The 17,151-nt window shown below is 49.0% G+C and overlaps 1 protein-coding gene across 9 annotated transcripts in view; it reads right to left on the reverse strand.

Moving 5' to 3' along the window:
• The window catches only part of ttc7b (tetratricopeptide repeat domain 7B), a 453,719-nt gene that overhangs the window by 384,862 nt on the left and 51,706 nt on the right, over positions 1–17,151 (reverse strand). For all 9 annotated transcript variants that reach the window (XM_070879667.1, XM_070879664.1, XM_070879666.1 and 6 more), the window contains 2 exons: positions 10,439–10,593; positions 9,509–9,677 (listed from right to left, as the gene is read on the reverse strand). In XM_070879667.1, the coding sequence (XP_070735768.1) occupies positions 9,509–9,677; positions 10,439–10,593 (324 nt within the window). The remainder of the gene's footprint in view (positions 1–9,508; positions 9,678–10,438; positions 10,594–17,151) is intronic.

The following is a 17,151-nucleotide window of genomic DNA, read 5'->3' on the forward strand; positions in this document are numbered from 1 at the left end:
GGCTGAGAGATTGCGTAGAATGGGCCTATACTCTCTGGAGTTTAGAAGAATGAGGTGATTTCATTGAAACATACAAGATTCTGAAGAGGATTGACAGGGTAGATGCTGAGAGGTTGTTTCCCCTGGCTGGAGTGTTTAGAACTAGGGGGCACAGTCTCAGGATAAGTGCTAGGCTATTTAAGACAGAGATGAGGAGGAATTTCTTCACAGAGGGTTGCGAATCTTTTGACTTCTCTGCCCGAATCTTTTGACTTCTCAGCTGTGGCTGCTGAGTCTCTTGAGTACATTCGAGGCGGAGCTAGATGGATAAACTTGCTCCTATTATGTTCTTATGTACCATTTGCTGTGCATCTTAACATTGTTTGCTTTTTCAACAGAATATGATAGAATGAGAAGAGTGGAGAGGAGCCTCGTGTGGAGCTTAAACACCGGTATAGACCTGTTGGGCCAAATGTTTTAATGCTGTAAATTATATGCAACAGCCTGGAAACATTGTGCTGATGGTTTTAATGACCTGACCACAAACTCCCAGGAGATCCAGGAGCTAATAAACCGCAAACGCAACGCATTTCTGAATTGGAAACAGCTTCACAACTTGAGTGAAAGAAAGCAGATCTACAGACAACTGAAGGCCGAGGTTCAACGAAAAACTCGTGACCTAAAAAACAAATGGTGGGTCGAAAAATCTTAGGAGATCCAGCATCGAGCCGACAATCACGACGTGCGTGGACTTTTTAGCGCAATCAAGTCCACCAATGGCCCAAGCACTCAAGGTCCTATTCCACTGAGAGCCGAAAACAGAGAGGTGCTCATCAAGGACAGAGAGGCAGCCAGTGCCCGCTGCAAGGAGCACTTCAAGAATCTTTTCAACTAAGACTCTGTCTTTGACGTAAATATCCTTGACTCTATCCCACAGCATGCTACCAGTCCCCTCGGCACAATCCCAGCCTGGCATGAGGTTGAAAAGGCAATCTGACAATTGAAAAACAACAAGGCCTTAGGAGCAGATGGAATCCCCGCTGAAGTACTGAAGCATGGTGGAGAAGTACTCTTGGTGCGAATCCATGACCTCATCTCTCTGATCTGGAAGGAGGAGAGCATGCCAGGGGATCTCAGAGACATTGTAATTATGACCATCTTCAAGAAAGGGGACAGGTCCAACTGCGGTAATTACAGAGGAGTTTTCCTGCTGTCTGCCGCAAGGAAAATCACCACAAGAATCCTCCTCAATCGTCGCCTCCCAGTGGCTGAAGAGCTCCTCCCAGAGTCGCAATGCGGATTCCGCCCACTAAGGCGCACAACGGACATGATCGTCACTGCGCAACAAATCCAAGAAAAATGTAGGGAGCAGCAACAACCTCTGTACATGGCTTCCTTTGACCTCACAATGGCCTTCGACTCTGTCAACCGCAAGGGATTACGGAGTGGCCTTTTCAAATTCGGCTGTCCTCAAAAATTCGTCACCATCCCCCGCCTGCTTCATGATGACATGCAAGCCATGATTCTTACCAACGGATCCACCACAGGCCTAATACAAGTGCAGACCAGGATCAAGTAAGGCTGTGTCATCGCACCAACACTCTTCTCAATCTTCCTCACTGCAATGCTTCATCTCACCCTTAACAAGCTGAAGTGGAGTTAATCCATAGGACAAGTGGGAAATTGTTCAACCTATGACGCCGCCAGTCCAGATCCAAGGTTGCTCCAACCTCGTTATTGAATTACAATTTGCAGATGACGCGATGGTGCACACTCGGAGTCCGAACTCCAAACCATTGTTGACACCTTCAGTGAAGCGTACGAGAGTCTTGGCCTCACATTAAACATCAGTATGACAAAGGTTCTCTACCAATCTGCTTCCGCCACACAGTACTACTCCCCGATTATCAAGATCCAAGATGAGACCTTGGACAATGTGGACCACTTCCCATATCTTGGGAGACTACGATCAGCAAGGGCAAACATCGATGACGAAGTCCAACACCGCCTTCAGTGTTCCAGTGCAGCCTCTGGCTGCCTGAGGAAAAGAGTGTGCGAAGAGGCAGCAGTGCGTGGTGTCAGGAGGCCTATAAAGGCCCAGTGGCAGCGAGAAGCGGCGGCAGTCCGAGAGGCGGGAGTGCGTGGTGTCGGGAGGCCTATAAAGGCCAGCTTGTACAGCTCCAGCCAGGAGAAAAAGCAAAAAATTAGAAAGAAATCAAAAGGTGACATCACAGCCAAAGGAGTAAGTGATTGGCTGGTGATTAGCTTTTCTTTTTCTTTTTTATATCAGTAAGTAACCTGTTAACATTGTTGTCGCCAAATTAAGTGTATCTAAAGGTTAAGTCCTGGCAGGAGAGCTCGGACACGGGATATGCTCCTCCTGTACCATGTGGGAACTCAGGGACACTTCCGGTGTCCCTGACAACTAAGTGTGCAGGAAGTGTATCCACCTCCAGCTCCTGACAGACCACGTTGCGGAACTGGAGCTGAGCGGAATTGGAATTCACTCTGGAGCATCCACGATGCTGAGAATGACGTGAGTAGCACGTATAGTGAGTTGGTCTTACCGCAGGTGAAGGGTCCACAGCCAGATAGGGAATGGAAGACCAACAGGAAGAGCAGTGCAAGGAATGTAGTGCAGGGGTCCCCTACGGTCATCCCCCTGCAAAACAGATACACCGCTTTGAGTACTGTTGGGGGGGGGATGACTTACCAGGGGAGGGCAGCAGCAGCCAAGTTCAAGGCACCGTGGCTGGCTCTGCTGCACAGGAGGGCAGGAAAAAGAGTGGGAGCGCGATAGTGATAGGGGATTCGATTGCAAGGGGAATAGATAGGCGTTTCTGCGGCCGCAACTGCGACTCCAGGATGGTATGTTGCCTCCCTGGTGCAAGGGCCAAGGATATCTCGGAGCGGGTGCAGGACATTCTGAAAAGGGAGGGTGAACAGCCAGTTGTCGTGGTGAAAATGGGATGAGGTCCTACAAGACGAATTTAAGGAACTAGGAGCTAAATTAAAAAGTAGGACCTCAAAAGTAGTAATCTCAGGATTGCTACCAGTGCCACGTGCTAGTCAGAGTAGGAATCGCAGGATAGCTCAGATGAATTCGTGGCTTGAGCAGTGGTGCAGCAGGGAGGGATTCAAATTCCTGGGGCATTGGAACCGGTTCTGGGGGAGGTGGGACCAGTACAAACCGGATGGTCTGCACCTAGGCAGGACCGGAACCAATGTCCTAGGGGGAGTGTTTGCTAGTGCTGTTGGGGAGAAGTTAAACTAATATGGCAGGGGGATGGAAACCAATGCAGGGAGACGGAAACCAATGCAGGGAGACAGAGGGAAACAAAATGGAGATAGAAGCAAAAGACAGAAAGGAGATGAGTAAAAGTGGAGGGCAGAGAAACCCAAGACAAAAAACAAAGGGTCATTTTACAGCAAAATTCTAAAAGGTCAAAGTGTAATAATAAGGCAAGCCTGAAAGCTCTGTGCCTCAATGTGAGGAATATTCGGAATAAGGTGGACGAATTAACTGTGCAGATAGCAGTTAACAGATACGATGTGGTTGGCATCATGGAGACATGGCTCCAGGGTGACCAAGGCTGGGAACTCAACATCCAAGGGTATTCAACATTTAGGAAAGATAGACAGAAAGGAAAAGGAGGCGGGTGGCGTTGCTGGTTAAAGAGGAAATTAATGCAATTGTAAGGAAAGACATTAGCTTGGATGATGTGGAATCGGTATGGGTGGAGCTACGAAATACCAAAGGGCAGAAAACGCTAGTGGGAGTTGTGTACAGACCTCCAAACAGTAGTAGTGATGTTGGGGAGGGCATTAAACAGGAAATTAGGGGTGCATGCAATAAAGGTGCAGCAGCTATCATGGGTGACTTAAATATGCATATAGATTGGGCTAACCAAAATGGAAGCAATACGGTGGAGGAGGATTTCCTGGAGTGCATAAGGGATGGTTTTCGAGACCAATATGTCGAGGAACCAACTAGGGGGAGGCCATCTTAGACTGGGTGCTGTGTAATGAGAGGGGATTAATTAACAATCTCGTTGTGCGAGACCCCTTGGGGAAGAGTGACCATAATATGGTGGAATTCTACATTAGGATGGAGAAGGAAACAGTTAATTCAGAGACCATGGTCCAGAACTTAAAGAAGGGTAACTTTGAAGGTATGAGGTGTGAATTGGCTAGGATAGATTGGCGAACGATACTTAAGGGGCTGACAGTGGATGGACAATGGCAGACATTTAGAGACCGCATGGATGAACTACAACAATTGTATATTCCTGTCTGGCGTAAAAATAAAAAAGGGAAGGTGGCTCAACCATGGCTATCAAGGGAAATCAGGGATAATATTAAAGCCAAGGAAGTGGCATACAAATTGGCGAGAAATAACAGCGAATCAAGAGGACTGGGAGAAATTAAGAACTCAGCAGAGGAGGACAAAGGGTTTGATTAGGGCGGGAAAAATAGAGTACGAGAGGAAGCTTGCAGGGAACATTAAGACGGACTGCAAAAGCTTCTATAGATATGTAAAGAGAAAAAGGTTAGTAAAGACAAACGTAGGTCCCCTGCAGTCAGAATCAGGGAACAAAGAAATGACAGACCAATTGAACAAGTACTTTGGTTCGGTATTCACTAAGGAGGACACAAACAACCTTCCGGATATAAAAGGGGTCAGAGGGTCGAGTAAGGAGGAGGAACTGAGGGAAATCCTTATTAGTCTGGAAATTGTGTTGGAGAAATTGATGGGATTGAAGGCTGATAAATCCCCAGGGCCTGATGGTCTGCATCCCAGAGTACTTAAGGAGGTGACCTTGGAAATAGTGGATGCATTGACAGTCATTTTCCAACATTCCATAGACTCTGGATCAGTTCATATGGAGTGGAGGGTAGCCAATGTAACCCCACTTTTTAAAAAAGGAGGGAGAGAGAAAACAGGGAATTATAGACCGGTCAGCCTGACATCGGTAGTGGGTAAAATGATGGAATCAATTATTAAGGATGTCATAGCAGCGCATTTGGAAAGAGGTGACATGATAGGTCCAAGTCAGCATGGATTTGTGAAAGGGAAATCATGCTTGACAAATCTTCTGGAATTTTTTGAGGATGTTTCCAGTAGAGTGGACAAGGGAGAACCAGTTGATGTGGTCAGAAGGCTTTCGACAAGGTCCCACACAAGAGATTAATGTGCAAAGTTAAAGCACATGGGATTGGGGGTAGTGTGCTGACGTGGATTGAGAACTGGTTGGCAGACAGGAAGCAAAGAGTAGGAGTAAATGGGGACTTTTCAGAATGGCAGGCAGTGACTAGTGGGGTACCGCAAGGTTCTGTGCTGGGGCCCCAGCTGTTTACACTGTACATTAATGATTTAGACGAGGGGATTAAATGTAGTATCTCCAAATTTGCGGATGACACTAAGTTGGGTGGCAGTGTGAGCTGCGGGAGGATGCTATGGGACTGCAGAGTGACTTGGATAGGTTAGGTGAGTGGGCAAATGCATGGCAGATGAAGTATAATGTGGATAAATGTGAGGTTGTCCACTTTGGTTGCAAAAACAGAGAGACAGACTATTATCTGAATGGTGACAACGAGACCTGGTGTCATGGTACATCAGTCACTGAAGGTTGGCATGCAGGTACAGCAGGCGGCTAAGAAGGCAAATGGCATGTTGGCCTTCATAGCCAGGGGATTTGAGTACAGGGACAGGGAGGTATTACTACAGTTGTACAGGGCCTTGGTGAGGCCATACCTGGAGTATTGTGTACAGTTTTGGTCTCCTAACTTGAGGAAGGACATTCTTGCTACTGAGGGAGTGCAGCGAAGGTTCACCAGACTGATTCCCGGGATGGCGGGACTGACATATCAAGAAAGACTGATCAACTGGGCTTGTATTCACTGGAGTTCAGAAGAATGAGGGGGGATCTCATAGAAACGTTTAAAATTCTGACGGGTTTAGACAGGTTAGATGCAGGAACATTGTTCCCAATGTTGGGGAAGTCCAGAACCAGGGGTCACAGTCTAAGGATAAGGGGCAAGCCATTTAGGACTGAGATGAGGAGAAACTTCTTCACCCAGAGAGTTGTGAACCTGTGGAATTCTCTACCACAGAAAGTTGTTGAGGCCAATTCACTAAATATATTCAAAAAGGAGTTAGATGTAGTCCTTACCACTAGGGGGATCAAGGGGTATGGCGAGAAAGCAGGAATGGGGTAATGAAGTTGCATGTCCATCCATGAACTCATTGAATGGCGGTGCAGGCTCGAAGGGCCGAATGGCCTACTCCTGCACCTATTTTCTATGTTTCTAAGACCAGGATCTCAAACCCAGCACCAAACTCATGGTTTACAGAGCAGTAGTGATACCCACCCTCCTATATGCTTCAGACACATGGACTATGTACAGTAGGCACCTCAAAGCACTGGAGAAGTACCACCAATGCTGCCTCCGCAAAATTTGGCAAATTCAGTGGCAAGATAGGTACACCAACATCAGTATTCTCTCTCAGGCCAACTTCCCCAGTATTGAGGCATTGATCACGCTCGACCAGCTCTGACGGACGGGCCACATTGTCCACATGCCCAATGCTAGACTCCCGAAAGAAGCACTCTACTCTGAGCGAAGTCATGGCAGGCGTGACTCTTGTAAACCCTTGGCCCAAGAGCATTCAAAGTGGAGGAGCAGCATCCGGGAAGGTGCCGAACACCTCGCGTCTCTTCACCGGGCGCACGCGGAAGCCAAGCACAAAAAGTGGAAGGAGCGCACGGCAAATCAAACATCCCATCCACCAGTCTCTCCCACCACCATCCACCCCACCTGTGACAGGGACTGTAGATCCCGCATTGGTCTCGTCAGTTACCTTAGAACTTATTTTAGTGTGGAAGCAAGACATCCTCAACTCCGAGGGACTGCCAAAGAGAAGAGAAAACCCCCAAGATCTCTCTTCTGCTGAGATACCTCAATCACATTCCCATTTAGCATCAACCTTCCCTTTCCTTGTGTCTAAAGTGCATCTGCCCACTGATCGAGCGGCTTTTTCTCATCAATTTGTGCGCACTGATATTCATTATTTGCCACCGCTTCCAATTTGGTTTCATCTGCAAATCTTGGACACAATTCCTTCCTCTAGATCATTTATTAAAAATTAGAAATAGTGACCCGAATAATGAACCTTGTGACTGGTAAATGACTGCCAACAACAACTTATATTGCCAAATAGATACCTGCCCACGCACTACTGCTAATTGTTGTCTACCAACCAATTCCCAATCCATTCGTTCTAGCTCATGGGCCTGAACCTTCTATATTAGCCTATTATGTAGGACAGTGTTGAATGTCTTCCTGAAATCCAGGTAAATAACACCCACTGTCTCGCCCCGATCTACCTGGTCTGTCATCTCCTCGAAGAAATCCAATAAATTAGTCCAACATGACCCTATCACTCCTAAACCCACATAACGGTCCTTGACTAACACATGCCCCTCAAGATGCTCCTTTATAATATCCCTTATATACAGTGCTCCAGGGGTCCTGGGCAGCTGGCTTTTAAATATTTTGAATGGGTTGCACAGCCCATTAAAGGGGCCGTGCACCCCCCAAAAATTACAGGGAACACTGCTCCTGACGATGTTTTACTGGTCTGCTTTGCTGCCCATATCCTAACTCGCAACAAGTACCGTTCACCCATCATCCCTGCACTCGCAGTCCGGCAGCATCTTAATTTTAAAATTCTCATCCTTTTCAAATCACTCCGAGATCTCTGCGCTCCTCCAATTCTTACGCATCCCCAATTTTCATTGCTCCACCATTGGCGGCAATACCTTCAGCTGCCCAGGCCCTAAACTGTGGAATGAACTCCTTTCACTCTGTGCCTTTAAGACATTCCTTAAAACCTTTGACCAAGCTTTTAGTCACCTGTCCTAATATCTCCTTATGTAGCTCGGTGTCAACTTTTGTTTGATAATCACTCCTGTGAAGCACCTTGGGATGTTTTGCTACGTTAAAGGTGATATAGAAATGCAAGTTGTTGTTGTTCAGGTATGTTTTCCTCATGATCCCTCTTTGCAGTATTGATGTATCATAGAAGTTTATAGCAATAGCACTAGTCTCTCCTTGCACTTAAAGGGAAGGAATATAGCACTTAAAGGGAAGGAATATAGGAGTAGGCCATTCAGCCTGTTCCACCATTTAATGAGATCATGGCTGATCTGTGGTCTAACTCCATATAGCCCCTCTTTGCCCCATATCCCTGAATACCTTTGGTTAATAAAAATCTATCAATCTCAGATTTAAAGTTAATTGGCCCAGCATCAACTACCATTTGTGGAAGAGAGTTCCAAACTTCAAGTGTTTCCTAACTTCACTCCTAAAAGGCCTGGCTCTAATTTTTAAGCGATGTCCGCGCCCCCCCCACCCCCCTCCCCCCCCCAGAATCCCCAACCAGCAGAAATAGTTTCTCTCTATCTACCCTATCAATTCTCCTTAATATCTTCAAAACTTCGATCAAATCACCCTTTAATCTTCTAAATTCCAGGAATTACAACCTGAATTTGTGTAATCTCTCCTCGTAATTTACCTCTTGGAGTCCAGCTATCATTCTGGTAAATCTACGCTGTACTCCCTCCAAGGCCAGTAAATCGTTCCCATGATGTGGTGCCCAGAACTGAACACAGTATTCCAGGTGTGGTCTAACTCAGGCTTTGTTATAGATACAGCATGACTTCTACCCTCTGTATTCCAGTCCTCTAGATATAAGGCCACTATTCTATTAGACTTTTTAATTATTTTCTGTACCTGTCCATGACATTTTAATGATGTATGTACATGGACGCCTAGATTTCTTTGAACCTCCACTGTTTCTAGCTCATCACCATTTAGAAAGTACTCTGATCTATCCTAGTTTGGTCCAAAATGGATAACCTCACACTTACCTAGACTGAAATCCATTTACATAGTTTTGCCCATTCATTTAATCTATTAATATCTCTCTGTAATTTTATGGTTCCATCGGCACTGCTGACAATCCTGCCTATGAGAGACTCGTACTAGGTACATCTTTGGCTGTTCTCTCACATGCCAATTGCACGGGACTGAGACCTGTGGATGATGGGAGTCCTCGCTGCTAGACTCCTCTGGTGCTGCGTCAATTAGAGACTGTACCTCCAGGCAGCAGCAGCTCCATTTCAAACAGTGGGTGGGAGGGATGGAGCAACTTCAGACTGGATTGGGGTGTGCTCAGCTTCCTCCCCTTTACCATGGGGAAACCTCAATATAGGTTGCTTCCCTTTCCGTCTGGGCCATACTCTGTTGAGTACGATGGGGAGGTTGACTCAATACTGTACGAGTCGGGCTAAGTCATCAAGGATGCATCCAATTGATGCAGCTAAACATCCCAGGGAAGCGAAGACAAAGCCCCCTCTGCCAAAACAACATAATATCGCAGGAGGTAAATTAGTTGCATTTGGCTTTTCAGTTGCCAGCACATCAGTAAGGAGTTCGAGGTTAATAAAAAAGCGTGTTCTCTCACCTTTTGTGGCATAGGATTCGGCGATGATTCTGAGCCTATAGACAGGCACTGCCACCAACTGCATCTTGTCCAGAATTATGTTGGAATACAGGGCGAGAGATCGTGCGTGATCACCATCCACATAACAACACTTGGCCAAAATCAAGTTGGCTTCCTGCGCAAATTCTTGCTGAAAAAAGATGCAAATGGTATGAACAAACAGCGCGTGAATACCTCACCAAACACTAGCACATCTCCACATGGCCCCTGCTCACAGTATGTCGCTGTTTCATAACGACAGGAATATTTATATCATGCAATGCATAGTGCATTATTCAGCTGCTATGATGGAGCTGTGCTTAATGTGGCCTGCCCCACTAAGCCCACAAAATCTAACTCCTACAAAGGCCAATTTAAGCTAATGAGACACATTTACAGATTAGAAGGTATAAATTTCTAGCTTCAGGTCGATCTCAAACTTCCCATCAACAAATGACCTGTGACTGACCCGAGCATGGCCATGATGCTCACAGTAAATCAGGCAATTACTTGCATTTATATAGCACCTTTAATGTACAAAGACCGTCCCAGGGCTCTTCACAGAAGCTGATTCAGATCAAAATGGATGACGAGCACAAAACATACCCAGCATAACGGAGAATCCAAACGCTACTCCCTGACTACATACATAACACACAGCACCATACCGCACAGCACACCAAACAACACACAGCACAACACCCGGCATAACTCAGCACCTTCAAGAGAGCAACGTGAATATATATACATTTTTAATTAATAGAGATTTTCAGCCTTGGGATTGGGCGAATTCTGTTAACAGCAGCTGCTGATACGGTATACATCAGACGCAGTTTGCAAATTCGTGTCAGAAATGTTCTACTGAAGCAGGTACAAAAGTTGCAGTGGGCTCCTGAACGAAAGGTGAATTACCTTTAAGTTGCCCCTGTCGAGTGCAGCTGTCAAGTGCTTCTTCACCTCGATTAGCTTTGGCTTGGTGCCTGGAGGACTGGCGCCCTGTTTGACTGGGTTTTCCTTCAGGTACTGCTCCAGCTTTAACTCTCCGAGTAGCAGCTCTGCTAGGTCATCTGGGAAAGAGCAGAGAGGACAGAGTCTTAAAGAAAGAAACTTGCCTTGATGTAGCACCTTTCAGGACATCCCAAAAAGCTTCACAGCCAATGAAGTACTTTGCGAACTGCGATTTCTGTTGTATGAGCCATTCGTGGGCCTGCTGGTTCCTTATTCTGCCAGCTTGAACTGCACTCGTGATAGTTATTTAAACTTCCGCATTCTGTTCCCAACACTGGTTCTAACTGGTGTGCACAAGATGATTACAGCACAATCTCTTCAGAAAAAACAAGATCACTACATAGCACGTGTGTCAGCAGTGGCTCAGTGGGTAGCACTCTCACCTCTGGGAGCTATACCGGTGATGAGCTGTGCCAGGAGTGGTGTGGTGAGCTGTGCCGGGCGTGGGAGCGAAGGTCCATATTACCCGAATACCTCGCAGTTCACTCTGCGCAGTCTGTGAGGTAATACATGCTGGGTTAAAGGTTCAAATAGCTTTCTGATGAGCATGGGCTGTAAATTGGGTACAAGATCAAAGCAGAGGATGTCTCCACAGTAATGGAGATGCTAGAAGGTGTGAGAGTCAGTGTTATATTCAGATGAGTCAATTTCGTCACCTGTGCGTAATAAAATGCATGGCAATAAACAGGGAGGAGCAGAGATGTTGAGAGTTGGGAGAGGTGATGTGATTGGGGGTGGGGGAACGAGAGTTGGGGGAGTGGTTGTGACAGGGGTTGGGGAGTGGTTGTGACAGGGGTTGGGGAGGGGTTGTGAAGAGGGTGGGGGTGGAATTGAGGGCGGGGGGTGGAATTGAGGGCGGGGGGTGGAATTGAGGGCGGGGGGTGGAATTGAGGGCGGGGGGTGGAATTGAGGGGGGGGTGGAATTGAGGGGGGGGGTGGAATTGAGGGGGGGGGTGGAATTGAGGGAGATGGTGTGACGGGGAAGGGGAGTTCATAGAATCATAGAAATTTACAGCACGGAAGATGGCCATTTCGGCCCATTGAGTCCGCGCCGGCTGATAAAGAGCTATTCAGCCTAATCTCACTTTCCAGCTCTTGGTTTCTGCCTCTATCACCCCTTCAGGCAGTGAGTTTCAGACCCCCACCACCCACTGGGTGAAAAAATTTCCCTTCAAATCACCTCTAAACTCCAACCAATTACTTTAAATCTATGCCCTCTGATTGCTGACCCCTCTGCTAAGGGAAATAGATCCTTTCTATCCAGGCCCCTCATAATTTTATACACCTCAATTAAATCTCCCCTCAGCCTCCTCTGTTCCAAAGAAAACAAACCCAGCCTATCCAATCTTTCCTCATAGCTAAAATTCTCCAGTCCAAGCAACATCCTCATAAATCTCCTCTGTACCCTCTCAAGTGCAATCACATTCTTCCTGCAAAGTGGTGGTCACAACTGCACGCAGTACTCTAGCTGTGGCCTAACCAGTGTTTTATACAGTTCAAGCATAACCTCTGCTCTTGTATTCTATGCCTCGGCTACTAAAGGCAAGTATTCCGCAAGCCTTCTTACTTAACCACGTTATCTACCTGGCATGCTATCTTCAGGGATCTGTGGACATGCACTACACTTTGTTCCTCTATATTTCAGTGTCCTACCGTTTAATGTGTATTCCCTTGCCTTGTTAGCCCTGCCCAAAATCATAAGAATATAAGAATTAGGAACAGGAGTAGGCCATACGGCCCCTCGAGCCTGCTCCGCCATTCAATAAGATCATGGCTGATCTGATCATGGACTCAGCTCCACTTCCCTGCCCGCTCCCCTTATCGTTTAAGAAACTGTCTAGTTCTGTCTTAAACGTATTCAATGTCCCAGCTTCCACAGCTCTCTGAGGCAGCGAATTCCACAGATTTACAACCCTCTGAGAAGAAATTTCTCCTCATCTCAGTTTTAAATGGGCGGCCCCTTATTCTAAGATCATGCCCTCTAGTTCTAGTCTCCCCCATCAGTGGAAACATCCTCTCTGCATCCACCTTGTCAAGACCCCTCATAATCTTGTATGTTTTGATCAGATCACCTCTCATTCTTCTGAATTCCAATGAGTAGAGGCCCAACCTACTCAACCTTTCCTCATAAGTCAACCCCCCTCATATCCGGAATCAACCTAGTGAACTTTCTCTGAACTGCCTCCAAAGCAAGTATATCCTTTCGTAAATATGGAAAGCAAAACTGCACGCAGTATTCCAGGTCTCACCAATACCCTGTATAACTGTAGCAAAATTTCCCTGCTTTTATACTCCATCCCCTTTGCAATAAAGGCCAAGATTCCATTGGACTTCCTGATCACTTGCTGTAGCTGAATACTATCCTTTTGTGTTTCATGCACAAGTACCATGGTCACAAAATGGATGGATGAGGAAGACCATTCAGCCCACCATCATAGCCTCCATTTTGCCTCCCAAATAATTCCAGGATTTATGCATTATACCTGGAATCCAGTCCACGTTTGTTAATGCACAAGTACCCCCAGGTCCCGCTGTACTGCGGCACTTTGCAATCTTTCTCCATTTAAATAGTAACTTGCAAAGAAGCAAAAAACAGAAAGACAGAAGCAAAAGATAGAAAGAAGAAAAGTAAAAGTGGAGGGCAGAGAAACCCAAGGCAAAAAGCAAAAAGGGCCATATTACAGCAAAATTCTAAAGTGGCAAAGTGTGTTAAAAAGACAAGCCTGAAGGCTCTGTGCCGCAATGCGAGGAATATTCGTAATAAGGTGGATGAATTAAATGCGTAGGCAGCAAGTAACGAATATGATATAGTTGGCATCACGGAGACATGGCTCCAGGGTGACCAAGGCTGGGAACTCAACATCCAAGGGTATTCAACATTCAGGAAGGATAGACAGAAAGGAAAAGGAGGTGGGGTGGAGTTGCTGGTTAAAGAGGAAATTAACGCAATAGTAAGGAAGGACATTAGCTTGGATGATGTGGAATCGGTATAGGTGGAACTACGGAATACCAAAGGGCAGAAAACGCTAGTAGGAGTTGTGTACAGACCACCAAACAGTAGAAGTGAGGTTGGGGACAGCATCAAACAAGAAATTAGGGATGCGTGCAATAAAGGTACAGCAGTTATCATGAGCGACTTTAATCTACATATTGATTGGGCTAACCAAACTGGTAGCAATGCGATGGAGGAGGATATCCTGGAGTGTATTAGGGATGGTTTTCTAGATCAATATGTCGAGGAACCAACTACAGGGTTGGCCATCCTAGACTGGGTGATGTGTAAAGAGAAAGGACTAATTAGCAATCTTGTTGTGCGAGGGCCCTTGGGGAAGAGTGACCATAATATGGTAGAATTCTTTATTAAGATGGAGTGTGACAGTTAATTCAGAGACTAGGCTCCTGTACTTAAGTAAAGGTAACTTCGATGGTATGAGACGTGAATTGGCGAGGATAGACTGGCAAATGATACTTAAAGGGTTGATGGTGGATAGGCAATAACAGACATTTAAAGATCACATGGATGAACTTCAACAATTGAACATCCCTGTCTAGAGTAAAAATAAAACGGGGAAGTTGGCTCAAACGTGGCTAACAAGGGAAATTAAGGATAGTGTTAAATCCAAGAGACATATAAATTGGCCAGAAAAAGCAGCAAACCTGAGGACTGGGAGAAATTTAGAATTCAGCAGAGGAGGACAAAGGGTTTAATTAAGAGGGGAAAATGGAGTATGAGAGGAGCTTGCTGGGAACATAAAAACTGACTGCAAAAGCTTCGATAGATTTGTGAAGAGAAAAAGATTAGTGAAGACAAACGTAGGTCCCTTGCAGTTAGATTCAGGTGAATTTATAATGGGAACAAAGAAATGGCAGACCAGTTGAACAAATACTTTGGTTCTGCCTTCATGAAGGAAGACACAAATAGCCTTCCAGAAATACTAGGGGACCAAGGGTCTAGTGAGAAGGAGGAAACAGAGAGTCAGAATAAACGGGTCCTTTTCAGAATGGCAGGCAGCGACTAGTGGAGTGCCGCAGGGCTCAGTGCTGGAACCCCAGCTCTTTACAATATACATCAATGATTTGGATGAAGGAATTGAGTGTAATATCTCCAAGTTTGCAGCTGACACTAAACTGGGTGGCGGTGGAGCTGCGAGGGGGACGCTAAGAGGCTGCAGGGTGACTTAGACAGGTTACGTGAGTGGGCAGATGCAGGATAAATGTGAGATTATCCACTTCGGGGGCAAAAACACAAAGACAGATTATTATCTGAATGGTGGCAGATTAGGAAAAGGGGAGGTGCAACAAGACCTGGGTGTCATGGTTCATCAGTCATTGTAAGTTGGCATACAGGTACAGCAGGTGGTAAAGGCGGCAAATGGTATGTTGGCCTTCATAGCTAGGGGACTTGAGTATAGGAGCAGGGAGATCTTACTGCAGTTGTACAGGGCCTTGATGAGGCCTCACCTGGAATATTGTGTTCAGTTTTGGTCTCCTAATCTGAGGAAGGAAGTTCTTGCTATTGAGGGAGTGCACGAAGGTTCACCAGACTGATTCCAGGGATGGCTAGACTGACATATGAGGAGACTGGATCGACTGGGCCTTTATACATTGGAGTTTAGAAGGATGAGAGGGGATCTCATAGAAACATACAAGATTCTGACGGGATGGGACAGGTTCGATGCGGGTATATTGTTCCTGATGTTGGGGAAGTCCAGAACCAGGGGACACAGCCTTAGGATAAGGGTAGGCCATTTAGGACTGAGATGAGGAGAAACTTCTTCACTCAGAGTTGGTAACCTGTGGAATTCCCTGCAGCAGAGAGTTGTTGATGCCAGTTCATTGGATATATTCAAGAGGGAGTTAGATATGGCCCTTACGGCTAAAGGGATCAAGGGGTATGGAGAGAAAGCAGGAAAGGGGTACTGAGGGAATGATCAGCCATGATCTTATGAAATGGTGGTGCAGGCTCGATGGGCCGAATGGCCTACTCCTGCACCTATTTTCTATGTTTTCTATGCTCTTTAATTTTTTTCTGCTAAAGTGCATGACCTCACACTTTCCGACATTATACTCTATCTGCCAAAGTTTTGCCCATTCACTTTGCCTGTCTATGTCCTTTTACAGATTTTTTGTGTCCTCCTCAAACATTGCTTTTCCTCCCATCTTTGTATTGTCAGCAAGCTTGGCTACGTTGCACTCGGTCCCTTCCTCCAAATCGTTAATACAGATTGTAAATAGTTGATGTCCCAGCACTGATCCCTGCGGCAGCCCCACTGGTTACTGATTGCCAACCTGAGAATGACCATTTATCCCGATTCGGGGTGGGGAGGGAATGGCAGGCGTGGGAAGGAGCCTGGGGGCAGGGGGGTGGGGGAAGAGGGGCGGGGAGGGGAGGGGGGTGCGACGGGGCGGGGCGGGGCGGGGAGGGGAGGGGGGTGCGACGGGGCGGGGAGGGGAGGGGGGTGCGACGGGGCGGGGAGGGGAGGGGGGTGCGACGGGGCGGGGAGGGGAGGGGGGGTGCGACGGGGCGGGGAGGGGAGGGGGTGCGACGGGGCGGGGAAGGGGGAGGGGGGTGCGGCGGGGAGGGGAGGGGGGTGCGGCGGGGAGGGGAGGGGGGTGCGACGGGGCGGGGAGGGGAGGGGGGTGCGACGGGGCGGGGAGGGGAGGGGGGTGCGACGGGCGGGGAGGGGAGGGGGGTGCGACGGGGCGGGGAGGGGAGGGGGGTGCGACGGGGCGGGGAGGGGAGGGGGGTGCGACGGGGCGGGGAGGGGAGGGGGGTGCGACGGGGCGGGGAGGGGAGGGGGGTGCGACGGGGCGGGGAGGGGAGGGGGGTGCGACGGGGCGGGGAGGGGAGGGGGGTGCGACGGGGCGGGGAGGGGAGGGGGTTGCGACGCGGGGCGGGGAGGGAGGGGGGTGCGACGGGGCGGGAGGGGAGGGGAGGGGGGTGCGACGGGGCGGGGAGGGAGGGGAGGGGGGTGCGACGGGGCGGGAGGGGGGTGCGACGGGGCGGGGAGGGGAGGGGGAGGGGGGTGCGACGGGGCGGGGAGGGGAGGGGAGGGGGGTGCGACGGGGCGGGGAGGGGAGGGGAGGGGGGTGCGACGGGGAGGGGAGGCGAGGGGGTGCGACGGGCGGGAGGGGAGGGGAGGGGGTGCGACGGGGCGGGGGAGGGGAGGGGAGGGGGGTGCGACGGGGCGGGGAGGGGAGGGGAGGGGGGTGCGACGGGGGAGGGGAGGGGAGGGGGGTGCGACGGGGAGGGGAGGGGAGGGGGGTGCGACGGGGAGGGGAGGGGAGGGTGGGTGCGACGGGGAGGGGAGGGGAGGGGGGTGCGACGGGGAGGGGAGGGGAGGGGGGTGCGACGGGGAGGGGAGGGGAGGGGAGGGGAGGGGAGGGGGAGGGGGGTGCGACGGGGTGGGGAGGGGAGGGGAGGGGGGTGCGACGGGGTGGGGAGGGGAGGGGAGGGGGGTGCGACGGGGTGGGGAGGGGAGGGGAGGGGAGGGGGGTGCGACGGGGTGGGGAGGGAGGGGAGGGGAGGGGGTGCGACGGGGTGGGGAGGGGAGGGGAGGGGAGGGGGGTGCGACGGGTGGGGATGGGACGGGGAGGGGGGTGCGACGGGGTGGGGA

The sequence above is a fragment of the Pristiophorus japonicus genome, chromosome 4, assembly GCF_044704955.1.
Source record: "Pristiophorus japonicus isolate sPriJap1 chromosome 4, sPriJap1.hap1, whole genome shotgun sequence".
NCBI lineage: Eukaryota > Metazoa > Chordata > Chondrichthyes > Pristiophoridae > Pristiophorus > Pristiophorus japonicus.